Raw genomic sequence first — 20,411 nt, forward strand, 5'->3', positions numbered from 1 at the left:
GTGGTGTCATAGTTGTCGTTGTGCTTTACAGCACCAGTGATCATGATTTCTGCTGCTGTCCGTACAGTGTTTGCATGTTCTTCCTGTGACTGCATGGATTTCCTCCAGGTGCTCTGGTTTCCTCCCACATTCAAGAGACATACGGGTTAGGGTTAATGAATTGCGGGTATTCTTTGGTGCTGCCCCCTACACTATCCTTGGACTGTGTTGCTCGTTAATGCAAATGATGTATTGTACTGTATGCTTTAATGTTTTGAAGTACATGTGACAAATAAAGATGATTTTTAGTGATTAATAAACATTGAAAAGACAAAAATGAGGTAATTTTGGGGCTCACGGACCATTCGGAAATTTCTTTTTGATCACCTGGACAGAGTGTGACATAACATTTAGTATTGCTGCCCCAAAGCTCAATGATAAACCTCAAAAAAAACCCTGCAGATTTCGGAAATCTGAGACAAAAGCAGAAAGTGTTGGCCAGGCAGCATGGCAGAGAGTAACAGAATTGAAAAGTTGACTGGTTCTCTTTCCATTGATGTTGCTTGACCTGCTGAGTTGTTTTTTTTCCTGCAGTTTCTGCTTTTGCTTCATGACTCCAGAAACCTAGGTTTGATCCTGACTATGTGGAGTTTGCATATTTCCCTAGTCACTAATGGGAGTTTACCTGCTGCTGCTGCTGTGGTTTCCTCCCACATCTCTTAGATGTGTTGGCAGATTATTTGGCTGCTGTCAATTACCTGAGGTGGAGGTAGGTGGCATGAAAATGAGGGGGTGTTGATGAGCATATTTGTGAGAATAGGTACAGTGTAGATAAGAGGACAATTGGAACTGATGGAAGTGCTCCACTGGGTGCTGGTCATAAACTCGATGGGCTGAATGGCTTCTTTATAGTAGAACCATAGTAATCTGGCATTCAGTTACTCAATGCAGGATATGGCTCATTCATTAGTCCAGAATACGAGCCAGTGGTTCGGAGTGCAAGGGAATATGTAATCAGAGCAAGAGGTCCAATGTGCAGCCAATGCTGGGTTCTGATTTGTGTGCCAGAGGTGTGGCCATAACTACAGTTAAGATCTAGAACACCTGTCATCAAGAGGGAAGGTAGGTTTACAACCAAAGCTGTGGTCACAGAGTCATTGAAAAGTACAGCACAGAATCATGCCCTTTGGCCCATCTAGTCCATGCTGTCCATTTAAACTACCCACTCCCATCGACCTGCACCGGAACCAACCAGAACCATAGATCTCCACAGCCCTACCATCCACATACCTATCAAACTTCTCTTAAACGTTGAAATCAAGCGTGCATGCACCACTTAGGCTGGAAGCTTGTTCACCTTCTTACGACCCTCTGAGTGAAGAAGTTTCCCCTTGTGTTTCACTTAAACTTTTCACCTTTCACTCTTCTCACTATCAATACTCTGAAATTACCATTGACTAGAAACTGAAATGGAGTAGCCATGTACAGTACATATGGGCCTACTTAACCAATAACCTCTGGTTGTAGTCCTACCCAACCTCAGTGGAAAAAGCCTGTTTGCATTTACCCTATCTATACCCCTAACAATTTTGTATAATTCTATCAATCTCCCCTCAATCTTTCATATTCCAAGGAATAAAGTCCTAACCTATTCAATCTTTCTTTATAACTCAGATCCTCCAGACCCGTCAACATCATTGTAAATATTCTCTGGACTATTTCTCTGGAATGATTGTATCTTTCTTTGCCTCCTTTATGGGGTTCACTGTAAAACCTAATACACTACTGTGTAGAATATTAAAAAGAAAGTGAAATAAATATGTGTTATGAGAGGAGTTTACATCCACCAATGGTGCTAGAATAACAGGATTTTACTGTAGATAAGTTCTAAATAAAGTTCAAAATTTGATATGGAAACAACAGTTTTTAAAAATTAACTCTTAGGGTTTAGACATTGCTAGGAAGATTATTAATTGTAACCTATTTCTACTCACCTTGGAGTAGGTGTGATAATTTTGGTTTCAACTCTTGAGGTTCATGAGGTGAAATAATTCCCACAATCTTACAACTTGTTTGGTATAACTACATCATTCATAAGATCATAAGACAAAGGAGCAGAAGTAGGCCATTCGGCCCATCGAGTCTGCTCTGCCACTCCACCATGAGCTAAAATATTCTCCATCTAGTTCCAATTTCCGGCTTTTTCCCCATATCCCTTGATACCCTGACTAATTAGATACCTATCAATCTCCTCCTTAAACACCTTCAATGATCGGCCTCCACAGCTGTATGTGGCAATGAATTCCATAAGTCCATGATCCTCTGGCTAAAAAAATTTCTCCTCATCTCTGTTTTAAATGGGTACCCTCTAATTCTAAGACTGTGGCCTCTTGTCCTGGACTCACCCACCAAGGGAAACAGCCTTTCCATATCTACTCTGTCCAACCCTTTCAACATTCGAAATGTTTCTGTGAGATCCCCTCTCATTCTCCTATACTCTAATGAATACAGTCCAAGAACTGACAAACGCTCCTCATATGTTAGCCCCTGCATTCCAGGAATCATCCTCGTAAGTCTTCTCTGAACTCTCTCCAACATCAGTACATCCCTTCTAAGATAGGGGGCCCAAAACTGCACACAATATTCCAAATGAGGTCTTACCAGTACCCTGTAGAGCCTCATCAACACCTCCTTACTCTTTTACACTATTCCTCTTGAAATGAATGCCAACATAGCATTCGCTTTCCTTACCGCCGATCCAACCTGGTGGTTAACCTTTAGGGTATCCTGCACGAGGACCCCCAAGTCCCTTTTCACTTCTGATTTTTGAATTTTCTCCCCATCTAAATAATAATCTGCCCAATTATTTCTTTTTCCAAAATGTACAACTGTACATTTCTCAACATTGTATCTCATCTGCCATTTCTTTGCCTACTCTCCTAAACTGACCAAGTCTCTCTGCAACCTTTCCGTTTCTTCAACACTTACTGCTCCTCCACCTATCTTGGTGCCATCCGCAAACTTAGCCACAAAACCATTTAATCCATAATCTAAATCGTCGATATACATTGTAAAAAGAAGCGGCCCCAACACCGACCCCTGTGGAACACCACTAGTAACTGGCAACCAATCAGAATAGGATCCCTTTATTCCCACCCTTTGCTTTCTGCCTATCAGTCAATGCTCCATCTATTTCAATATCTTCCCTGTAATTCCATGGGCTCTCATCTTATTAAGCAGCCTCTTATGTGGCACCTTATCAAAGGCCTTTTGAAAATCCAAATACACAACATCCACAGCCTCTCCCTTGTCAATCTTATTTAAGATTACCTCAAAAAATTCCAATAGGTTGGTGAGGCAGGATCTTCCCTTCATAAAACCATGCTGGCTTGGGCCTATCTTGTCATGCACCTTGAGGTATTTCATAACCTCGTCCTTGAGGATCGACTCTAATATCTTTCCAACTACCGATGTCAGACATATAGGTCTGAAATTTTCTTTTTGCTGCTTCCCTCCTTTCTTAAACAGCAGAACTACATTTGCAACCTTCCAGTCCTCCGGAACCATGTCAGAGTCTATTGATTCCTGGAAGATCATTTCCAATGCCTCCACAATCTCCAAAGCCACCTCCTTGAGAACCCGTGGGTGCACCTCATCCGGTCCGGGAGACTTATTTATTCTTATTCTTCCCAAGCACTTTCTCTCTAGTAATCTTGACTGTACCTAATTCTGTTCCCTGAGACCTCTGGCTATCAGGTATGTTGCTAATGTCTTCCACTGTGAAGACTTATGCAAAATACTCATTTAGTTCCTCTGCCAACTCTTTGTTAGCCATTATAATTTCTTCAGCATCATTTTCAATCAGTCCTATATCTACCCGTGTCACTCTTTTACTCTTCATATATTTAAAAAAACTCTTAGTATCTTTTTTATGTTAATTGCCAACTTCCTTTCATAATTCATCTTTTCTTTCCTAATGACTTTCTTAGTCTCCTTCTGTAAGTTTTTACAAGTCGTCCAGTCCTCAGTTTTCCCACTTATTTTTGCTTCCTTGTACGCCATCTCTTTTGCTTTTATTTTAGCCTTAACCTCTCCCGTTAGTCACATTTGTGCCATTTTTCCATTCATGATTTTCTTTTCTTTTTGGAATATATTTTTCCTGCACTTTCCTTATTTCTTGTAGAAATTTCATCCAATTCTGCTCTACCGTCCCTATGTTAGCTTACTTTTCCAATTGTCTTGGGCCAGTTCCTCTCTCATACCACCGTAATTTCCTTTGTTACACTGAAATATTGATACACCTGATACCAGCTTCTCCTTTTCAAAATTGAAACTGAACTCAATCATATTATGATTGCTACTTCCAAGAGGTTCCATTACCTCCAGTTCCCTAATCGCCTCAGGTTCATTACACAGCACCCAATCCAAAACAGCCGGTCCCCTGGTGGGCTTCTGGACAAGCTGCTCCAAAAAGCCATCCCGTAGGCATTCTACAAACTCCCTCTCCTGAGATCCAGTACCTTCCTGACTTTTCCCATCCACTTTCATATTAAAATCCCCCATAATTATCTTGACATTTTCCTTCTGACACACTTTTTCTATTTTCAGCTGTAACTTGTAGTCCACATCCCGGCTGCTGTTTGGAGGCCTGTATATAATTGCTATTAGTGTCTTTTTACCCTTGCCATTTCTTAACTCGACCCATAAGGATTCTACCTCTTCTGATCCTATGTCTCTTCTTTCTAGTGATTTGATGTCGTTGCTTACCATCAGGGCCACGCCACCCCCTTTGCCCACCTTCCTATCTTTCCTATACACTTGGACATTCAGCTCCCAATCACATCCATCATTTAGCCATGACTCTGTAATGGCTGCAATGTCATACTTTTTAACCTGTAGCTATACAACAAGGTCATCCACTTTGTTTCTAATGCTGCGTGCATTTAAGTACAGTACATTTAGACCAGTATCTGTAACCGATTTTGCTATATTTCTATCGCACAGCAAAGTATCCTGTCTACTCACCTGCCTGTCCTTCTTACCATCTTTGCTGCACAGCATCTTCGACTTATTCCTATTTTCCTCTTCCTCGACCCTAACACCCTGGTTTCCTTCTCCCTGCCAACTTAGTTTAAACCATCCCTAACAGCTATATTAGTACCCTTTGAGTTCAGGTGTAACCCATCATTTTTGTATAAGTCATACCTCCCCCAAAATAGATCCCAATGATCCAAGAATTTTAAGCCCTGCCCCCTGCACCAGTTACTTAGCCACACATTAATCTGCTTAATTCTGCTATTTTTACCCTCATTAACATGTGGTTTAGGCAGTAATCCTGAGATTATTACTCTGGAAGTCTGGCTTTTCAATTTTCTTCCTAGCTCCCAGTAATCTTCCTTCAGGACCTCCTCTCTTTTTCTGTCCATGTCATTGGTACCAACATGTACCAAGACTTCTGGCTGCTCGTCCTCTCTCCTCAGAATACTCTGGACCTGATCTGAGACATTCCGTACCCTGGCACCAGCGAGGCAACACACCATCCGGGTATCCTAGTCCAGCTCGCAGAATCTCTTGTCTGTTCCCCAATCTCTTGTCTGTCTGATCAGTTCATTTCAGAGACACTTTGGTGTGGGTTTACAGTCATGTAGATTCTCAACTGAAAAACAATGACATGTTTCCATATGTGCACAATAAAGACGAACTCTTGCTTTCACAATCCACCTCATAATGACCTTTGAACTTTATTTGTCTATTTGCACTGAACCTTCCCTGTAACTGTACCTTTACATTCTGCATTGTTTTCTGTTTCTTTTCAGATTGCCTTGATGTGAGTCTGTATGAAATGATCTTTCTGGATGGCATGAAAAGCAAAAGTTTATCTCTGTGACAATACTAAATCAGTTACGAATAGAAAGGGTTTAGTAGCAACAAGATCTATAAAGAACTCCTGTTCCAAGTTTGATTTAACATAAACTAGATTTTGAAGTGCAGCACTGTTGCTAGTACAGCCTCAGCTTCAGAAAGGGTTTTGCAGAGTCAAAGACAGCATTGGCAGCTTTAGTGGTTTTGAACCCACCCCAAAAGTTTGCAAACTTACATTGGATGCCATTTTCACTAAGGTCTAGTTCTGACCACTATTCCTCTAGCCTGCCAATGGAGTAACTTTTCCTCTGATACTGAAGAACATCCTGGTCAAAATATTAAATCTACAAATATGTCCTCTAAACACTCACAGGTCAGGCAGCATCATTGGAAATGAATAAACAGTCGATATTTCAAGCCAAGACCCTTTATCAGGAACTCAGCCTGAAACATCGACTGTTTATTCATTTCCATTGATGCTGCCTGACCTGATGAGTTTCTCTAGCATTTTGTGTGTGTTGCTCTGGATTTCCAGCATCTGTAGAATCTCTTGTGTCCTCTAAACAGTTGTGCATGCCTACACATGCTGATCTTTGTTGTCTGCCTCTTGCCACCAATATTCTGAAACTCATCCTATAAGGTGGAGGGCACATTTGTGGTTTATTGCAAGGTAAAATTTTGGTATAGGTGAATCGAATGGATTCCTCCTTCTGGTAAAATAGGTGGAACATGCACTTTTGATTTCTGATGGCAAATTTTTGCTTTGGTTTCTTGGTCTGGTTAGTCAAAAACAGCTGGTTTCTTTGTTAAAGATAGTGAAGATCACATGGCATCCTATTTCCTGGGATATCACCCTTTTGGGTTGATTAGATTCAGATTCAAATTCACTCATCACATGTACGTTGAAACTTCCAGTGAAATGTGTTGTTTACATGTGTTGGGATCATGCTCAACTGAGGTTGAAAGTGCAGTTGGTCATTTTTTAGAAGGTAGGAAATGGACACCTCAGGAATGAAGCTGTACTGAGGGCCTGCAAACACAGAAAAATCAGTTAAAAAAAAAGAAAAGATGTGAAACAATGACAAGTAGAAAAAAGTCGTAAATTTACATTTGAAGTCAGAATTAGAATCAAGTTTACTTTCACTGACTTATATGGTGTGAAATCTGTTTTGCAGCAGCAGTACAGTGCAAAGACAAAAATTGCAATAAATTATGAAATAAATAAATTGTGCAAAATAATGGAATAATGAGGAAGCGTTCATGGGTTCATTGTCCGTTCAGAAATCTGATAGTGGAGAGGAAGATGCTATTCCTGAATCACTGAGCGTGGGTCTTGAGGCTCCTATACATCCTCCCCAATGTATGGGGCATGTCCAGATGGTGAGGGCCTTTAGTGATACATGCCGCTTTCTTGAAGCACCACCTCTTGTACAAGTCCATGATGGTAAAGAGGATTCAAATTAAATTTATTTTCAATGTATATATATGTTACCACATATACATTTAGATTCATTTTCATTTAGTCACTTACAGGGAAAAAATACAACAGAATTTTCTGATGAACTATTTATAAACAGACAAAGACTGACAAATAGCCAATGTACAAAAGAAAAAAAACTGTACCTAAAAATAATACTGAGAACATGAGCTGTAAAGAGTCTTTGAAAGTGAATCTGTAGGTTGTAGTCAGTTCAGAGTAGTGGTGAATGAAATGTCGCAACAAAAGTTGACCAACAACTTCTGAGATCATTTTGCCCTGTTGCAGATATACACGAGAAATTTTTGTTAAGACTTACATTCTTACTGTGTACTTTTAAAGTCATTTGGAAAGTCAACCAACAAACAGATTGAAGGTTTCTCTGGAACTCGGACATGGAATTGCAGTTTCATTGATCTAATGTTTGTAACACCACTTAACTTAAGTTTGATATGCAAGGTTTCCAGAAAAGTAACTTTTTCTCTGTGCTTTCATAATTTGTTGATGTCCTTTGTCACTTCCATTTCCTTTACTGCCATTGTCAAATTTCCTTCTCTGTCCCCCTTACAAGTCCTGCATGCACTAGACAATTTTTGGCACATTCACAGGTAGAAAGCAGAGACAAAACTCGTTTGGTTTTCCTAGTTTCACTACAAATTTCCCAAGTCTATGTCTATTGTATCCTTCTATGTTTTGCACCACTTCGTTGATACTTGTTATTATTGCTTATTTCATTTTACAGAAAACTGTTCCGAATTTCTTAAATAAACAAAGAAACAACGGGCTATGAACTGGAAATTTTCATTAAACTTTTCTCCATTTATTTATAGGTAATCCCTATTGTTGTATTTTTCTTTGAAGGATCAACAGCAAGAACAAATTATTCAACATGTCATTTTTTGATAAATTATCAAAGGCATTCACAGATGACAAATCCTCCAACTCAGGTTGGTAATTTTGATATTCCTTATCAGGTGTTATATATTTGAAAACTCTATTGCTTATGTAGTGTTCAATGTTCAACAGATAAGTGACTTAGAATCATTGGTAAGAGCCTGGACTATGAATGCAGGGACGTCTATTCAGATTATGCTGGAATAATTAGTAAATACAAAGTAATACAATAAATCTTGAACTTGAAAGAAAAGCTAGTGAGGGTAGCAATGTCCTTTGTAAAGGGAAATTAAAAATAATTGAGAATCAGAAAATGCTGGAAAAAATGTAAAAAGTCAGGTTAGTGAAAGACAATGTTTCAGCTTATAGAAGACAATCTGGTTTGTCGATATCATCCAGTAGAATGCAATCTGTCATCCTGGCCTGGTCAGGCTTGGAAAGCTATTTGGTTAAGGGATAATAAATGTCATGCCAGTCAAGCTACTTTTGAACATTGGAACAAATAATATTTGAGATCATTGTATTTATGCAAACATATTTATATACAGTTTAGTTATTTTCTTTGAGTAGTTACTTTCCAATGATAGAGCTTTATCATTCATATTTCCTTCACTATAACTATTTGATGAAGTATTAAACTTCACTTTTAGATGGAAGAGACCAGGTCATCCGTGAAACTAAGAAGAAAACTCGATTATTGAATGATGGTGATTGGATTAAAAATAACCAATCAGACAGTTCTGAGTAAGTATCAAACAACACCTTGTATAACAGCTTTTATTTTATCTTCCTTGAACTGACCATCAATAAATTGCTTTTATTGATTGATTCCTAGAATAATGGAAAACAAGAATTCATATGTTTTGTTTTCAACTTCTTTGTGATTCCTTCAGATTATCTTTAATCCTGAACAACTTCAGGGCAAGAGGGCTGAGGGGCTGGAGTGAGGCGGAGGGGAAATGCTGGAAGTTTGAGTCATTCTCTACCTTGGACAATCTTTCTTTTGCCACCTGCCATTGGGCAGAAGATACAAAAGCTTGAAAGCACTTACCACTAGGTTCAAGGACAGCTTCTATCCTGCTGTTACAAGACTATTGAACAATCCCCATGTGCAATAAAATGGAGTCTTTGGCACACAATTTATCTCATTACGGCTTTGCACATTATCGTTTGCTTGCACTATACTTCCTCTGTAATTGTAACACCTCATTCTGTACTCTGTTATTGGTTTTCCCTTGTACTATCTCAATATACTAATGTGATGAAATGATCTGTTTTGATGGCATGCAAAACAAAGTTTTTCATTACCTTAGTACATGTGACAATAATAACTCAATATATCAAATTACCAATGGCATCGTTGTGTCATCTACTGTCAAGCAACTTGAGTAACATCTGGCTCAGTTTTCTCCCTCTTATCTTCCTAAGGTGTTTACTTAGCAAAACTCCATCAAAATCTCAATTTGGGAATACAACTTGCATATGCAAACAAACTCAACAGTTCAGGCCGTGTCTCAACTAATAATCGTTCTTTGTCCCCCCTGCCTGCTAAGAGAAATGTGTCCCTACTGTTAGCTCTGTATTTATACACCTCAAGTAAGTCTCCCTCTACTCTCCTTTGCTCCAAAAGAAATAATCCTGGCAGAGAGAGTGTCTCCCCATAATTATAATTCTCCAATCCTTGTAAATCTTTTCCACATCCCTCTTGATTCTATCATATCTTAATAATCCACTGCTTTTGCTGAAGTTGTCAGTGAGCCAATAATCGTCTCGGATTTCAGAATCAGAATCAGGTTTAATATCACTGGCATATGTTGTGCAATTAGTTGTTTTGTGGCAGCAGTACAATGCAATACTTAATAATGAAAAACTGTGAATTACAATAAATTACAGTAAATAGAGTGCATTTTTTGATAATTGGTTATTAATATAATGCAGTTATTATAGTAAATATGCAGTGCAAAAAGTAGTGAGGTAGTCTTCATGCATTCAATGTCCATTCAGAAATCTGATGACAGAGAGAAGAAGCTGTTCCTGAATAATTAAGTGTGTGCCTTCAGGCTCCCATCAATCCTTCCTGATGGTAGCAGTGATAATAGGACATGTCCTGGGTGATGTGGTCCTTAATGATGGATGCTACCTTTTTGAGGCATCACTCCATGAAGATGTCCAGGGTACTGTGGAGGCTAATGCCCATGATAGAGCTGACTGAGTTCACAACTTTCTGCAGCTTCTTTTGATCCAGTGCAGTAGTCCCCGTACCAGACAGTGATGCAACCAGTTAGAATGCTCTCCAAGGTACCTCTGGAAAAATTTGCGAGTGTATTTGGTGGTGTGCTGAATTGCCTCAAACCCCTAATGAAATAATGGCGCCATTGTGCGTTCTTTGTAGCTGCATCAGATGGAAAGGTCATTCACAATCTGTTGCGGTCATGATAAAAGTAATCCATCATTTCCGTATTGCAGCACCACCCCCCATCCCAACAAATTGTTCTGTGAAAGTGAGGAGTTGCACCAAGTTTGAAATCTGTATGAATATTAAAACCCAAAAAAAACCACTTTCTACATTCACAGGAATGCCGCAGCTGATGTCAACTATGGAAGATCAGCATTAAACCGAGTAAAGTCAGAAGAAAGTCTGAACAGGTGAAAATATTCTGTTGTGTTCTAACTGTTGCATCGGAATTTAGCACTGAATTTACCTCATCTTTTCCTGAGAACCTACAACTAGTTCTACAGTTGCAACCCATTCATGTTTGTGAAACCTTATTTTCTATCACTTTTTTATTGCTTCATCAATTTCTTTTACACTTGTTGGGTTTTGCCTTGTTGTGGGATCTAATGAGAAAATGTCTCACAAATCTTTAAATTTAACGGTGATGTCTTCAAATAACATTACACAAGGCTGCTCCATTAATCCTTTAATCTGCACCATATAAATCTGGTAGAAAAGGCTTAGTCTGCTTTTGTTGCCTGGATAAAGCAGCTTTACCATGGAAAACAACATTGATCATTAACAAGCATTATGAACTATTATGCTATCTGAGACTATATAAGTACAGCTCTAATATCTTGTGGGTCACTTAGGAGGGATTCTCCGATACTCTTAAAGTGTGATAGAATACTACAGCACAGAAACAGGCCCTTCAGCCCTTCTAGTCTGAGCTGAACCATTAATCTGCCTTGTCCCATTGATCACCACTCTCTGTGTGAAGAAGTTTTTCCTAATCTCGGTCCTAAAAGGCTTCCCCTCTATCCTCAAACTGTGACCCCTCGTTCTGGACTTCCCCAACATCGGGAACAATCTTCCTGCATCTAGCCTGTCCAATCCCTTTAGGATCTTATACGTTTCAATCAGATCGCCCCTCAATCGTCTAAATTCCAACGAGTACAAGCCCAGTTCATCCAGTCTTTCTTCATATGAAAGTCCTGCCATCCCATACCCTCCATACCCTCCCATCCATGAACCTATCCAAATTTCTCTTCAATGTTGAAACTGACCCTGCATCCACACTTGCACTGGTAGCTCGTTCCACACTCTCACCACCTTCTCAGTGGAAGATTTCCCCCTTATGTTCCCCTTAAACATTTCACTTTTCACCGTTACCCATGACCTAGTTCTAGTCTCACACAACCTCAGTGAAAAAAGCTTGCTTGCATTTACCCTCTCTATACCACTCATAATTTTGTATACCTCCACCAACTCTCCCTTCAACCTTCTACATTCTAGGGAACAAAGTCTGAACCTCTTCAACCTATAAATCATGTCCTCACGTCCCGGCAACATCCTTATAAAATTTCTCTGCACTCTTTTAATTTTACTTACATTTTTCCTGTGGGTAGGTAACCAAAATGGACAAAATACTCCAAATTAGGCCTCACCAATTTCTGATAAAATTTTGACTTAGCATCCCAACTCCAGTACTCAATACATTGATTTATGAAGTCTAATGTGCTGAAACCTTTCTTTCCAAAACCAGCCTATCTACTTGTGTCGCGACTTGCAAGGAAATATGGATCTGTATTCCCAGATCCCTCTGTTCCACCACAGTCCTCAGTGCCCTAGTGCTTACCATGTAGGACCTACCCTGATTTGTCCTCCCAAAGTGCAACACCTCACACATATGTGCATTAAATTCCATCTGCCATTTATCAGTTCATTTCGCCAGCTGGTCCAAATCCAATTGCAAGCATTGGTAGTCTCCATTGTTGTCCACTACACCCCCAATTTTGGTGCCATCCGCAAATTTGCTGATCCAGTTTACAACATTATCATCCAGGTCATTGATATAGGTGGCAAACAACAATGGAGCCAGCACTGATCCCTGTGGCACACTACTTGTCACAGGCCTCCTGTTAGAGACGCAACCATCTACTACCACTCTCTGGCTTCTTCTGTGAAATCAGTGTCTAATCCAATATATATCTCATCTTGAATATACTGGGCCTCCTTGAGCAACCACCCACGTGGGACCTTGTCAAAGGCCTTGCTAAAGTCCATGTAGACAACATCCATTGCCTTGCCTTTATTAACTTTCCTGGTAACTCCCTCAAAAAATTCCATGAGATTGGTTAGACATGATTTACCATACACAAAGCCATGTTAACTATCCCTAATCTGTCCCCATCTATCCAAATACTTATATATTCATTCCTTAGAATATTTTTCCAATAACTTTCCCACAACTGATGCCAGGCTCACCTATAATTTCTTGACTTATTCTTAGAGCCCTTCTTAAACAACAGAACAACTTTAGCCACCCTCAAATCCTCCAACACCTCACCTGTGGTTAAGGATGTTTTAAATATCTCTGCAAGTCCTCTGCAGTTTCTGTCTAGCCTCCTGCAGGGTCCAAGGGAACTTATTGTCTGGCCCAGGGGATTTATCCTCCCTACTTTGTCTTAAGACAGCAAGTACCTCCTTCTCTGTGACCTCTATAGGGTCCATGACCTCATGGCTGCATTGTCTCACATCTATAGACTCTTGTGTCCATCTCCGAAGTGAATACTGATGCAAGCAATCTATTTATGACCTCCCCCATCTCTTTCAGCTCCATGCATAGATTACCACTCTGATCTGCCAGAGGACCAATTTTGTCCCTTGCTAACCTTTTGCTCTTACTATATCTGTAGAAGCCCTTAGGATTCTCCTTCCTCTTGTCTGCTAGAGCAATCTCATGCCTTCCTTTAGCCCTCCTGATTTCCTTCTAAAGTGTTCTCTTGTATTTCTTATACTCCTCAAGTACCTCCCTTCTTCCTGCCTGCCTACACCTGCTACACACCTCCTTTCACTTAACTCATGAAAACTAAGGGTTCCTAAACCTGTTATCCTCGCCTTTTTTTCCTGACAGGAGCATACAAACTCTATACTTACAAAATTCCACTTTTGAGGGCTTCCCACTTACCAAGTACGCCTTTGCCAGAAAACAACCTGTCCCGATCCACACTTCCCAGATCCTTTCTGATACCAGCAAGTTTGGCCGTTCTCCAATTTAGAATCTCAACCCAAGGGCCAGACCTATCCTTTCTCATAATTACTTTGGAACTAAAGGCAATATGATCATTAGATACAAAGTGATTCCCTGCACAAATACATCTGCCTTAGCTCAATCTGTAATGGGAGATCTAGTATCACACTCTCTCTAGAAGGGACTTCCATGTACTGATTTAGAAAACTTCTTCAACATATTTCACTAACTTTTTCCCATCCAGCCCTTTTATAGTGTGGAAGTCCCAGTCGATATGTTGAAAGTTAAAATCACCTGTTGTCACATATGTTTCTTGCAACAGTTTGCGATTCCTCTACAAATTTGCCCCTCTCTAAATCCTAGATGATCTATAATATAATCTCATTAACGTGCTCATACCTTTTTTGTTCCTCAGTTCTGCACATAGATCCTCATTAGATGAGCTCTCCAGTCTGCATGCTTAAGCACTACTGTGACATTTTCCCTGACTAGTATTGCCACCCCTCCCACTCTATCATGTCTAGAACAATGGAACCCTGGAATACTGAGCTGCTGCTCCTGACCCTCGTGCAACGAAGACTCACTAATGGTTACAATGTCACCATTCCATGTGCTGATTCATGCCCTAAGCTCATGCACCTTTCCTATGATACTTACATTGGAATATACGCAGTTCAGGACATTAGTCCTGCCTTGCTCGACCTTCTAATTCCTGACCATGTATGTAGGTTTAACATCTTTCTCCACAACCACTCTGTTCTGGCACTCTTGTTCCCATCCCCTGCAACTCTATTTTAAATACCCCGTGCAACACTAGCAAACCTTCCCACTAGGATATTAGTCCCCCTCCAGTTCAAGTACAATCCATCCTTTACGTGCACGTTCCACCTTTCCTGGAAGAGAGTCCAATGGTCCACCTGCACCGATTCCTTAGCCACATGTTAAACTGTATGATCCCACTATTTCTGGCCTCACTAGTATGTGGCATGGGGAGCAATCCTGAGATCACAACCTTGGATGTCCTGTCCTTTAAATTAGCACCTAACTCCCTGAACTCACTTTGCAGTACCTTGTCACCCCTCCTAACACTGGTACCGACATGGTCCATGACCTCTGACTGCTCACCCTCACACTTAAGAATACTGTGGTGTCAATCCGAGATGACCCTGACCCTCGCACCTGGGAGGGAACAAACCATCCGGATATTTCGTTCTCATCCACAGAACTTCCTTTCTGTTCTCCTATCACTGTAGCTGATCTCTTCTTCCGCCTTCCTTTCTGAGCCACAGAGCCAGACTCAGAGCCAGAGATCTGACAGCTGTGGCTTTTCCCTGCTAGGTCATTCCCCCCAACAGTATCGAAAGTGACATACCTATTGTCGAGGGGAACGCCACATGATTGGCTGCCTATCCCTTCCCCACCACCACCCCCCAGACGGTCACCTAGTTACCAGTGTCCTGCAACTTGGGTGTAACTACTTCCTTCTATGTCCTGTCTATCAAACCCTCAGATTTGGAGTTCATTCACTTCCAGCTACACCTCCTTAACCCAGTCTGTTAGAAACTGCAGCTGGATGCACTTCTTGCAAGTGTAGTCATCGGGAACACTGCAAGTCTCCCTACGCTCACACATCTTGCAAGAGGAGCATGCCAGTATCTTGTCTGGCATCCCCCACTGCTCTAAATGTGCAATAAGAAATAAAGAAAGAATAAATAACCAACAAAAAATGTACTTACAGCCTAGCCTCTCCTTGCCAATGCCTCAATGAAACAAAGCCTCAACTCCCACTGCAGTACTGGCTCACTCACACAATGGCCTCTCTCACAAAGGCCACTCCATTTAAAGGTAGCTTTTTTTTATTGGACCTTGCCAAGTGCCTAATTGTGCACAATCCAATGGCTCCTCAGGAATGGTGGTCCACAAAATGTGTTGACTGACCTGCTTATTTCTTTAAAACCCCCCCTCCCTCTGAGCAATCTGGTGTCAACTTGGGGCTGTGGTGTGCAAAATATGCCAACTGCCCTTGCTCGATTATTTTAAACTCTTTCTCCCTCCAAGCAAGCTGGTGTCTTCTTAGGACTGTAGCATATAAGGTACATTTTGCATGTCACAGTCTTATATATTGAATCCTTAAAATAAATAATTTTGCAGGCTAATACTAAAAATTGTAATGCAGTAACATTAACACTAACTGTCAATGGCAAAAGTATCTATTTTGCTGTATACTGTCATTAGTTTGGATGCATCCAGTACAAAGCCAACCTGTGAATTATTTTTAAGAATTGATTATTTGTTTGACGCTGTTATTTATGTGCATCACTAAATTAATCCTGTTGTGAAATTGAAGTGAAGAGCTTTCTCTTTAATCATTCTGCTTTCGTATTTTATAAAATGAAGTGTTATTGAACTTTTATTTTCCGGAAGGAAAGCAAATTGATTGAATTACGTAATTCGTGACATTTTCTGATGATACTTTTTTTATTTCATTGATATAGGGATTCAAGTGGGCTAAATAAGGTGACCACGACAAAATCTAACACGATAGATGGAAGGAAACGGTAAGATTTCCTGAAGTTCTATGTGGTATCATTGAATATGAAATTAAAAAGGCACATTGTATGCTAGGATGGCTGATCAGTGCAGGATCAGAATCAGGTTTATTAGCACCAACATGTCATGAAATGTGTTGTTTTCTAGCAGCAGTACAGAATAATACATAAAAAATTATTATAAGTTACAATAAGAAATATAACAAGAAGTAAATGTGAAAAGACAGCAAAATAATGAAGTCATGTAGTGCAGACTTTAGCTTACAAGCCACGGCCTCCCTCCTGTGAAGTCACTTGTTCAAATTGAAAATGTATTTAAATGGAATTCTGCATTACAACCTCAAAATTTGTTCTTCCCATGACAAACAGAGTGAATCCAACTATCTTAGAAATATCCATGGAGGAAAATGGACAATTAATACTTGGGATCAAGACCCTTCATCTGGATCTGGAGTGCCAACTGTCCATTTCCCTCCGTTGAGCTGCTTGGCCCGTTGATTCCCTCCAGTGTTTTGGGTATTTTGCTCCTGATTCCAGCATCTCCAGTCTTTCGTGACTTTGTCTTTGAAATGTGACTCTTGCTGGTCAAAGGTTGAACAACATTAATAAAAACCAAATGCTGTCGAGGGAATTAAAATATGCAACTAGTGATAGAATTTATACATTTTTCAATAATATAAAATCAACTCCTAAATGAGAAACAGTACTGAAGTCCATTCTTTTCAGAGTATCGTGCACAGACTTTGATAGCCAGCAAAACCAATTAACAAAGTCATCAATCTGAATTTTGTGGTTTCAATGATGACATTCACAATCATTTCAATATGGAACTGACACTAGTTTTTGGAATGCTCAAATGCACAACCTGCTCTTCTTAATTCTTGCTCCTTTATGAGATGCACTGTTGTCTCTTCCTCTGGTATAAGCAATGAAAACCAGGTTAAACTGGTCTTGCAGCAGAAAAACATCCCATTTATAATAAAAAGATAATAGAAATGGAAGTTTCAATTCTATTCATGTTTATTTTCATATTTGTGATGGCTGATATTAAACCTTATATTTGGGAAATTGTTATAAATATGCAAGGCTTTGGCTCATATACAATGACTTTGAATGCTAAGTGTATTTGTACCCACTTGTACCAAAGGTGCTTGTTTTAAATGCAGTCATTGTGGGCAGGAATGAAACTTCTCAATCCTGAACGATTTAGGTCATCTCCATATTCATTCATTAATACCAGCACCAGAGAAGTGTATTTCTAGTATATGAATATAATGAATTGATTGTGTTACGTACCCCGTAACTGGGTTGCCAAACCAGCAGAAATGGATCACTCAGTTGGAGTCTGGAGTACTAGAACTAAGAAAGTTTTATTTAAGAAACAAGCAACACAGTAATCGAAAGGATAATAAATGCAACAGTTCAGCGATGATAAACACACATGTGCACAGAATTAAGATAACAGCATCAACCAAGCTCTATCGTTGTCTAGGGGTAAATGACCAAATTTCAAAGTGACTCAAAGTTCAGTCCAGTTTAGTAGTTCAGTTCGCAGTAATCGTTGCCATGGCGATGGACAACATGGGGGAAGAGAGAGATAGAACAGGAACAACTGATCATTCAGACATGGCTTCACTCACAGACCGGCGAGATGGCTCACAAGCAACTTTTGGGCGGGTCCTTGGTGATGTCACCTGAGGTCACCGACTGTGACCCCTCCTCCAGATGCACTCGATCCTCTGCAGTGAACCCGGCGCCCAGGCAAGGGCGGACACACACCGGGTTCCCGCTGATCGTACCTTTCCACCCTGGCCGTTGTCTGGTACTTCTCACCGACTCGTGAGAAGCGTACCGCTTCCAGGGTCTCGTTACCTCGGGTGGCGTGTGTGTTGCCTTAGCGAACCGGTCCCCTTTTTATCCCCCTGCTGGGGTATCGCCTGTCCATCACTTCAAACAGTTCAAGGTTCAAAGGGGGGAGCCGCTCCAGACAGCTCTCTCTCCCCCGTCCCTTCATTACACATCTCCAGACGCTGCTCCATTGTTCCTTATCTCTCCTTCCCCTGAGGGCAGGTGGCAGACCACTTGCTGATTGTCACTGATGCTAACCTAGGCCAGCAAACATCTTAATTTTATGTGTATTCTCGTCACAATTGTTATATAACCAATCTTGAGTCTTTTGTTTTCTTTATTTAGGTTTTAGCAACACTACAATTGGCGAAAAAGAGCTCACAAATTGATGCTTTTTATCGGTTTTGTTAAAACTTACAGCCAGACGTAACTATTTAGATAGAATGTTCTTTTTATCAGCAGCACTTGGCTAATTAATAGTAGCCGTAAGAAAGATGCAATCACCCGATTCCGGTCTGAAGAATTCCTGAACAGGTACTGGGGCTGAGTGGTGCCTCTCAAAGCCTCTGACTTTGATACCACACAACTCTGCTCAAAGTGGCAGTGATACAAATTAATTCCTGATACGATCCTGGCTACTTTTATTATTGTCTAATCATCTCAATCAGCTTAATTTTGTCTGATGTTTTCTTGCACATCAGAATTTACATCATTATAGACAAATCAGAAACCACCTATTTCTTGTGATACTTTAAAATGATTTGTGCTTCTTGATTCATTACTGCTTGGATAATTTCCTTATATTTGAAATGAATTTAATGAGAGCAATTAATGGCAATCAAATGAAGAGTACATCCTATAAATTTTGTCAGATGAACCTCATTGGACACCTTATCACTTCCTTATTGCAATCATTGCATCTACCTGCTGTCATTCTAGTTAGAAAAGGCCTCTGATAACAAGTGTGTTTGGAGGTTTACTCTCAATTGGAATATTTGTAGATGGCTGTACCTGAAGTCACAGAATTATTATTTGCTTGTTCAATTTAAGAACATTTTATAAATGCCATCATATCACAAGAACAAATAGTCATCAAATTTGGAAAGATTTTGTTACTGATATACTAATCAATGAAACTGTGTTTTCTAAAGGTGTCTAAGTAATTTTTTTAGTTATTTTATTGAGATACAATGTAGAGTAGGCCCTTCCGGCCTTCCAACCCACGCCTCCCAACAATCCCCCAATTTAATCTTAGCCGAATCACGGGGAAATTTATAATAACCAATTAACCTACCACTGGTACATCCTTGGACTGTGGGAAGAAACCGGAGAGCCTGGAGTAAATCCACGTGGTCACGGGGAGAATATACCAACTCCTTGCAGGCAGCAGCAGGAGCTGAACCCAGGTTGCCTGTAATATAAAGCGTCGTGCTAACCACTAGCACTGACATGTCACCCTGGTTAATTTAGCTTAAAAACAAACCAAGGGGCTGAGGTTCTGCGGCTGTTCTGGTGATTACATGTATGCAAAGCAGAAATGTGCCAGAAATGAGCCGAATGCAGAAATTGGGACTAGATGGGTAGATTACATGGTCAGTATGGCCAAGGAGCCTTTATCCATACCGTATTGCTCTATGTCTCCATAACTCTAAATAAGTTCTAAGCATATAAAAAGTTGAATTCCCTACCTTTTGTAGGCTGATGGACTGGGCCATGTGCCCCTCCCAAGTAGTCTCCTTTATGAAAAGGGACATGGGGGTATAGAGCAGGATATCTTATTCCAAAATAATTTTGCCATTTAGGTAAATAAGCAAAACTAGGACTAACTTTACATTCCCCACATGGAAAAAGTTTTTTTTAAATGACTGAGCAAAAGAGATCAGTGAGCTAGATTTAGGATGTTCCTGGGATGTTCTCTTACCATTACTCCTCCCTGAGTCTCTCACTCTCCTTTAGAACTGCTGACCTTTCTTGATTTGCTTTCTTGATATGTTCGAGTTGTGCAGCTTATGTTGACTGCTTCAATTTTTTTTTCCTGACATCGCCTATTTTTATAGCGTTAGTGCAGAAAATCAACAGTGCATACAGCATAGGTGCATGCACTAGAAATATATGCTTTTGAAATGTACAATATATTAGAAAAGCTTTTCAAAGATATAAGGATTAATGTTTTCAACAAAACAATAATAGCATTGGTCCACTTTAACTCCCGAGGTAAAGGTTAAGATTGTATAAAACAGCAGGGAATTTGCAATGGAATTAGCAAATTCTTGTAATTTACAGTAAGACACTTGACACGTGGTAGACAATGGCATCTTTGATAATAATATGACA

At 40.1% G+C, this 20,411-nt stretch overlaps 1 protein-coding gene across 9 annotated transcripts in view; it reads left to right on the top strand.

Annotated features, from left to right (window-relative positions):
* scel (sciellin) overlaps nt 1–20,411 on the top strand; it is an 82,015-nt gene that overhangs the window by 11,717 nt on the left and 49,887 nt on the right. For 4 of the 9 annotated variants that reach the window (XM_063048488.1, XM_063048493.1, XM_063048494.1 and 1 more), the window contains exons 2-6: nt 8,149–8,265; nt 8,863–8,956; nt 10,787–10,858; nt 16,176–16,238; nt 18,537–18,611. In XM_063048488.1, the coding sequence (XP_062904558.1) occupies nt 8,208–8,265; nt 8,863–8,956; nt 10,787–10,858; nt 16,176–16,238; nt 18,537–18,611 (362 nt within the window). In that variant the 5' untranslated portion in view covers nt 8,149–8,207. The remainder of the gene's footprint in view (nt 1–8,148; nt 8,266–8,862; nt 8,957–10,786; nt 10,859–16,175; nt 16,239–18,536; nt 18,612–20,411) is intronic. The other 5 variants (XM_063048492.1, XM_063048495.1, XM_063048490.1 and 2 more) reach the window with 3 other exon arrangements.

Source organism: Mobula hypostoma, chromosome 5 (assembly GCF_963921235.1).
Source record: "Mobula hypostoma chromosome 5, sMobHyp1.1, whole genome shotgun sequence".
Taxonomy (NCBI): Eukaryota; Metazoa; Chordata; class Chondrichthyes; order Myliobatiformes; family Myliobatidae; genus Mobula; species Mobula hypostoma.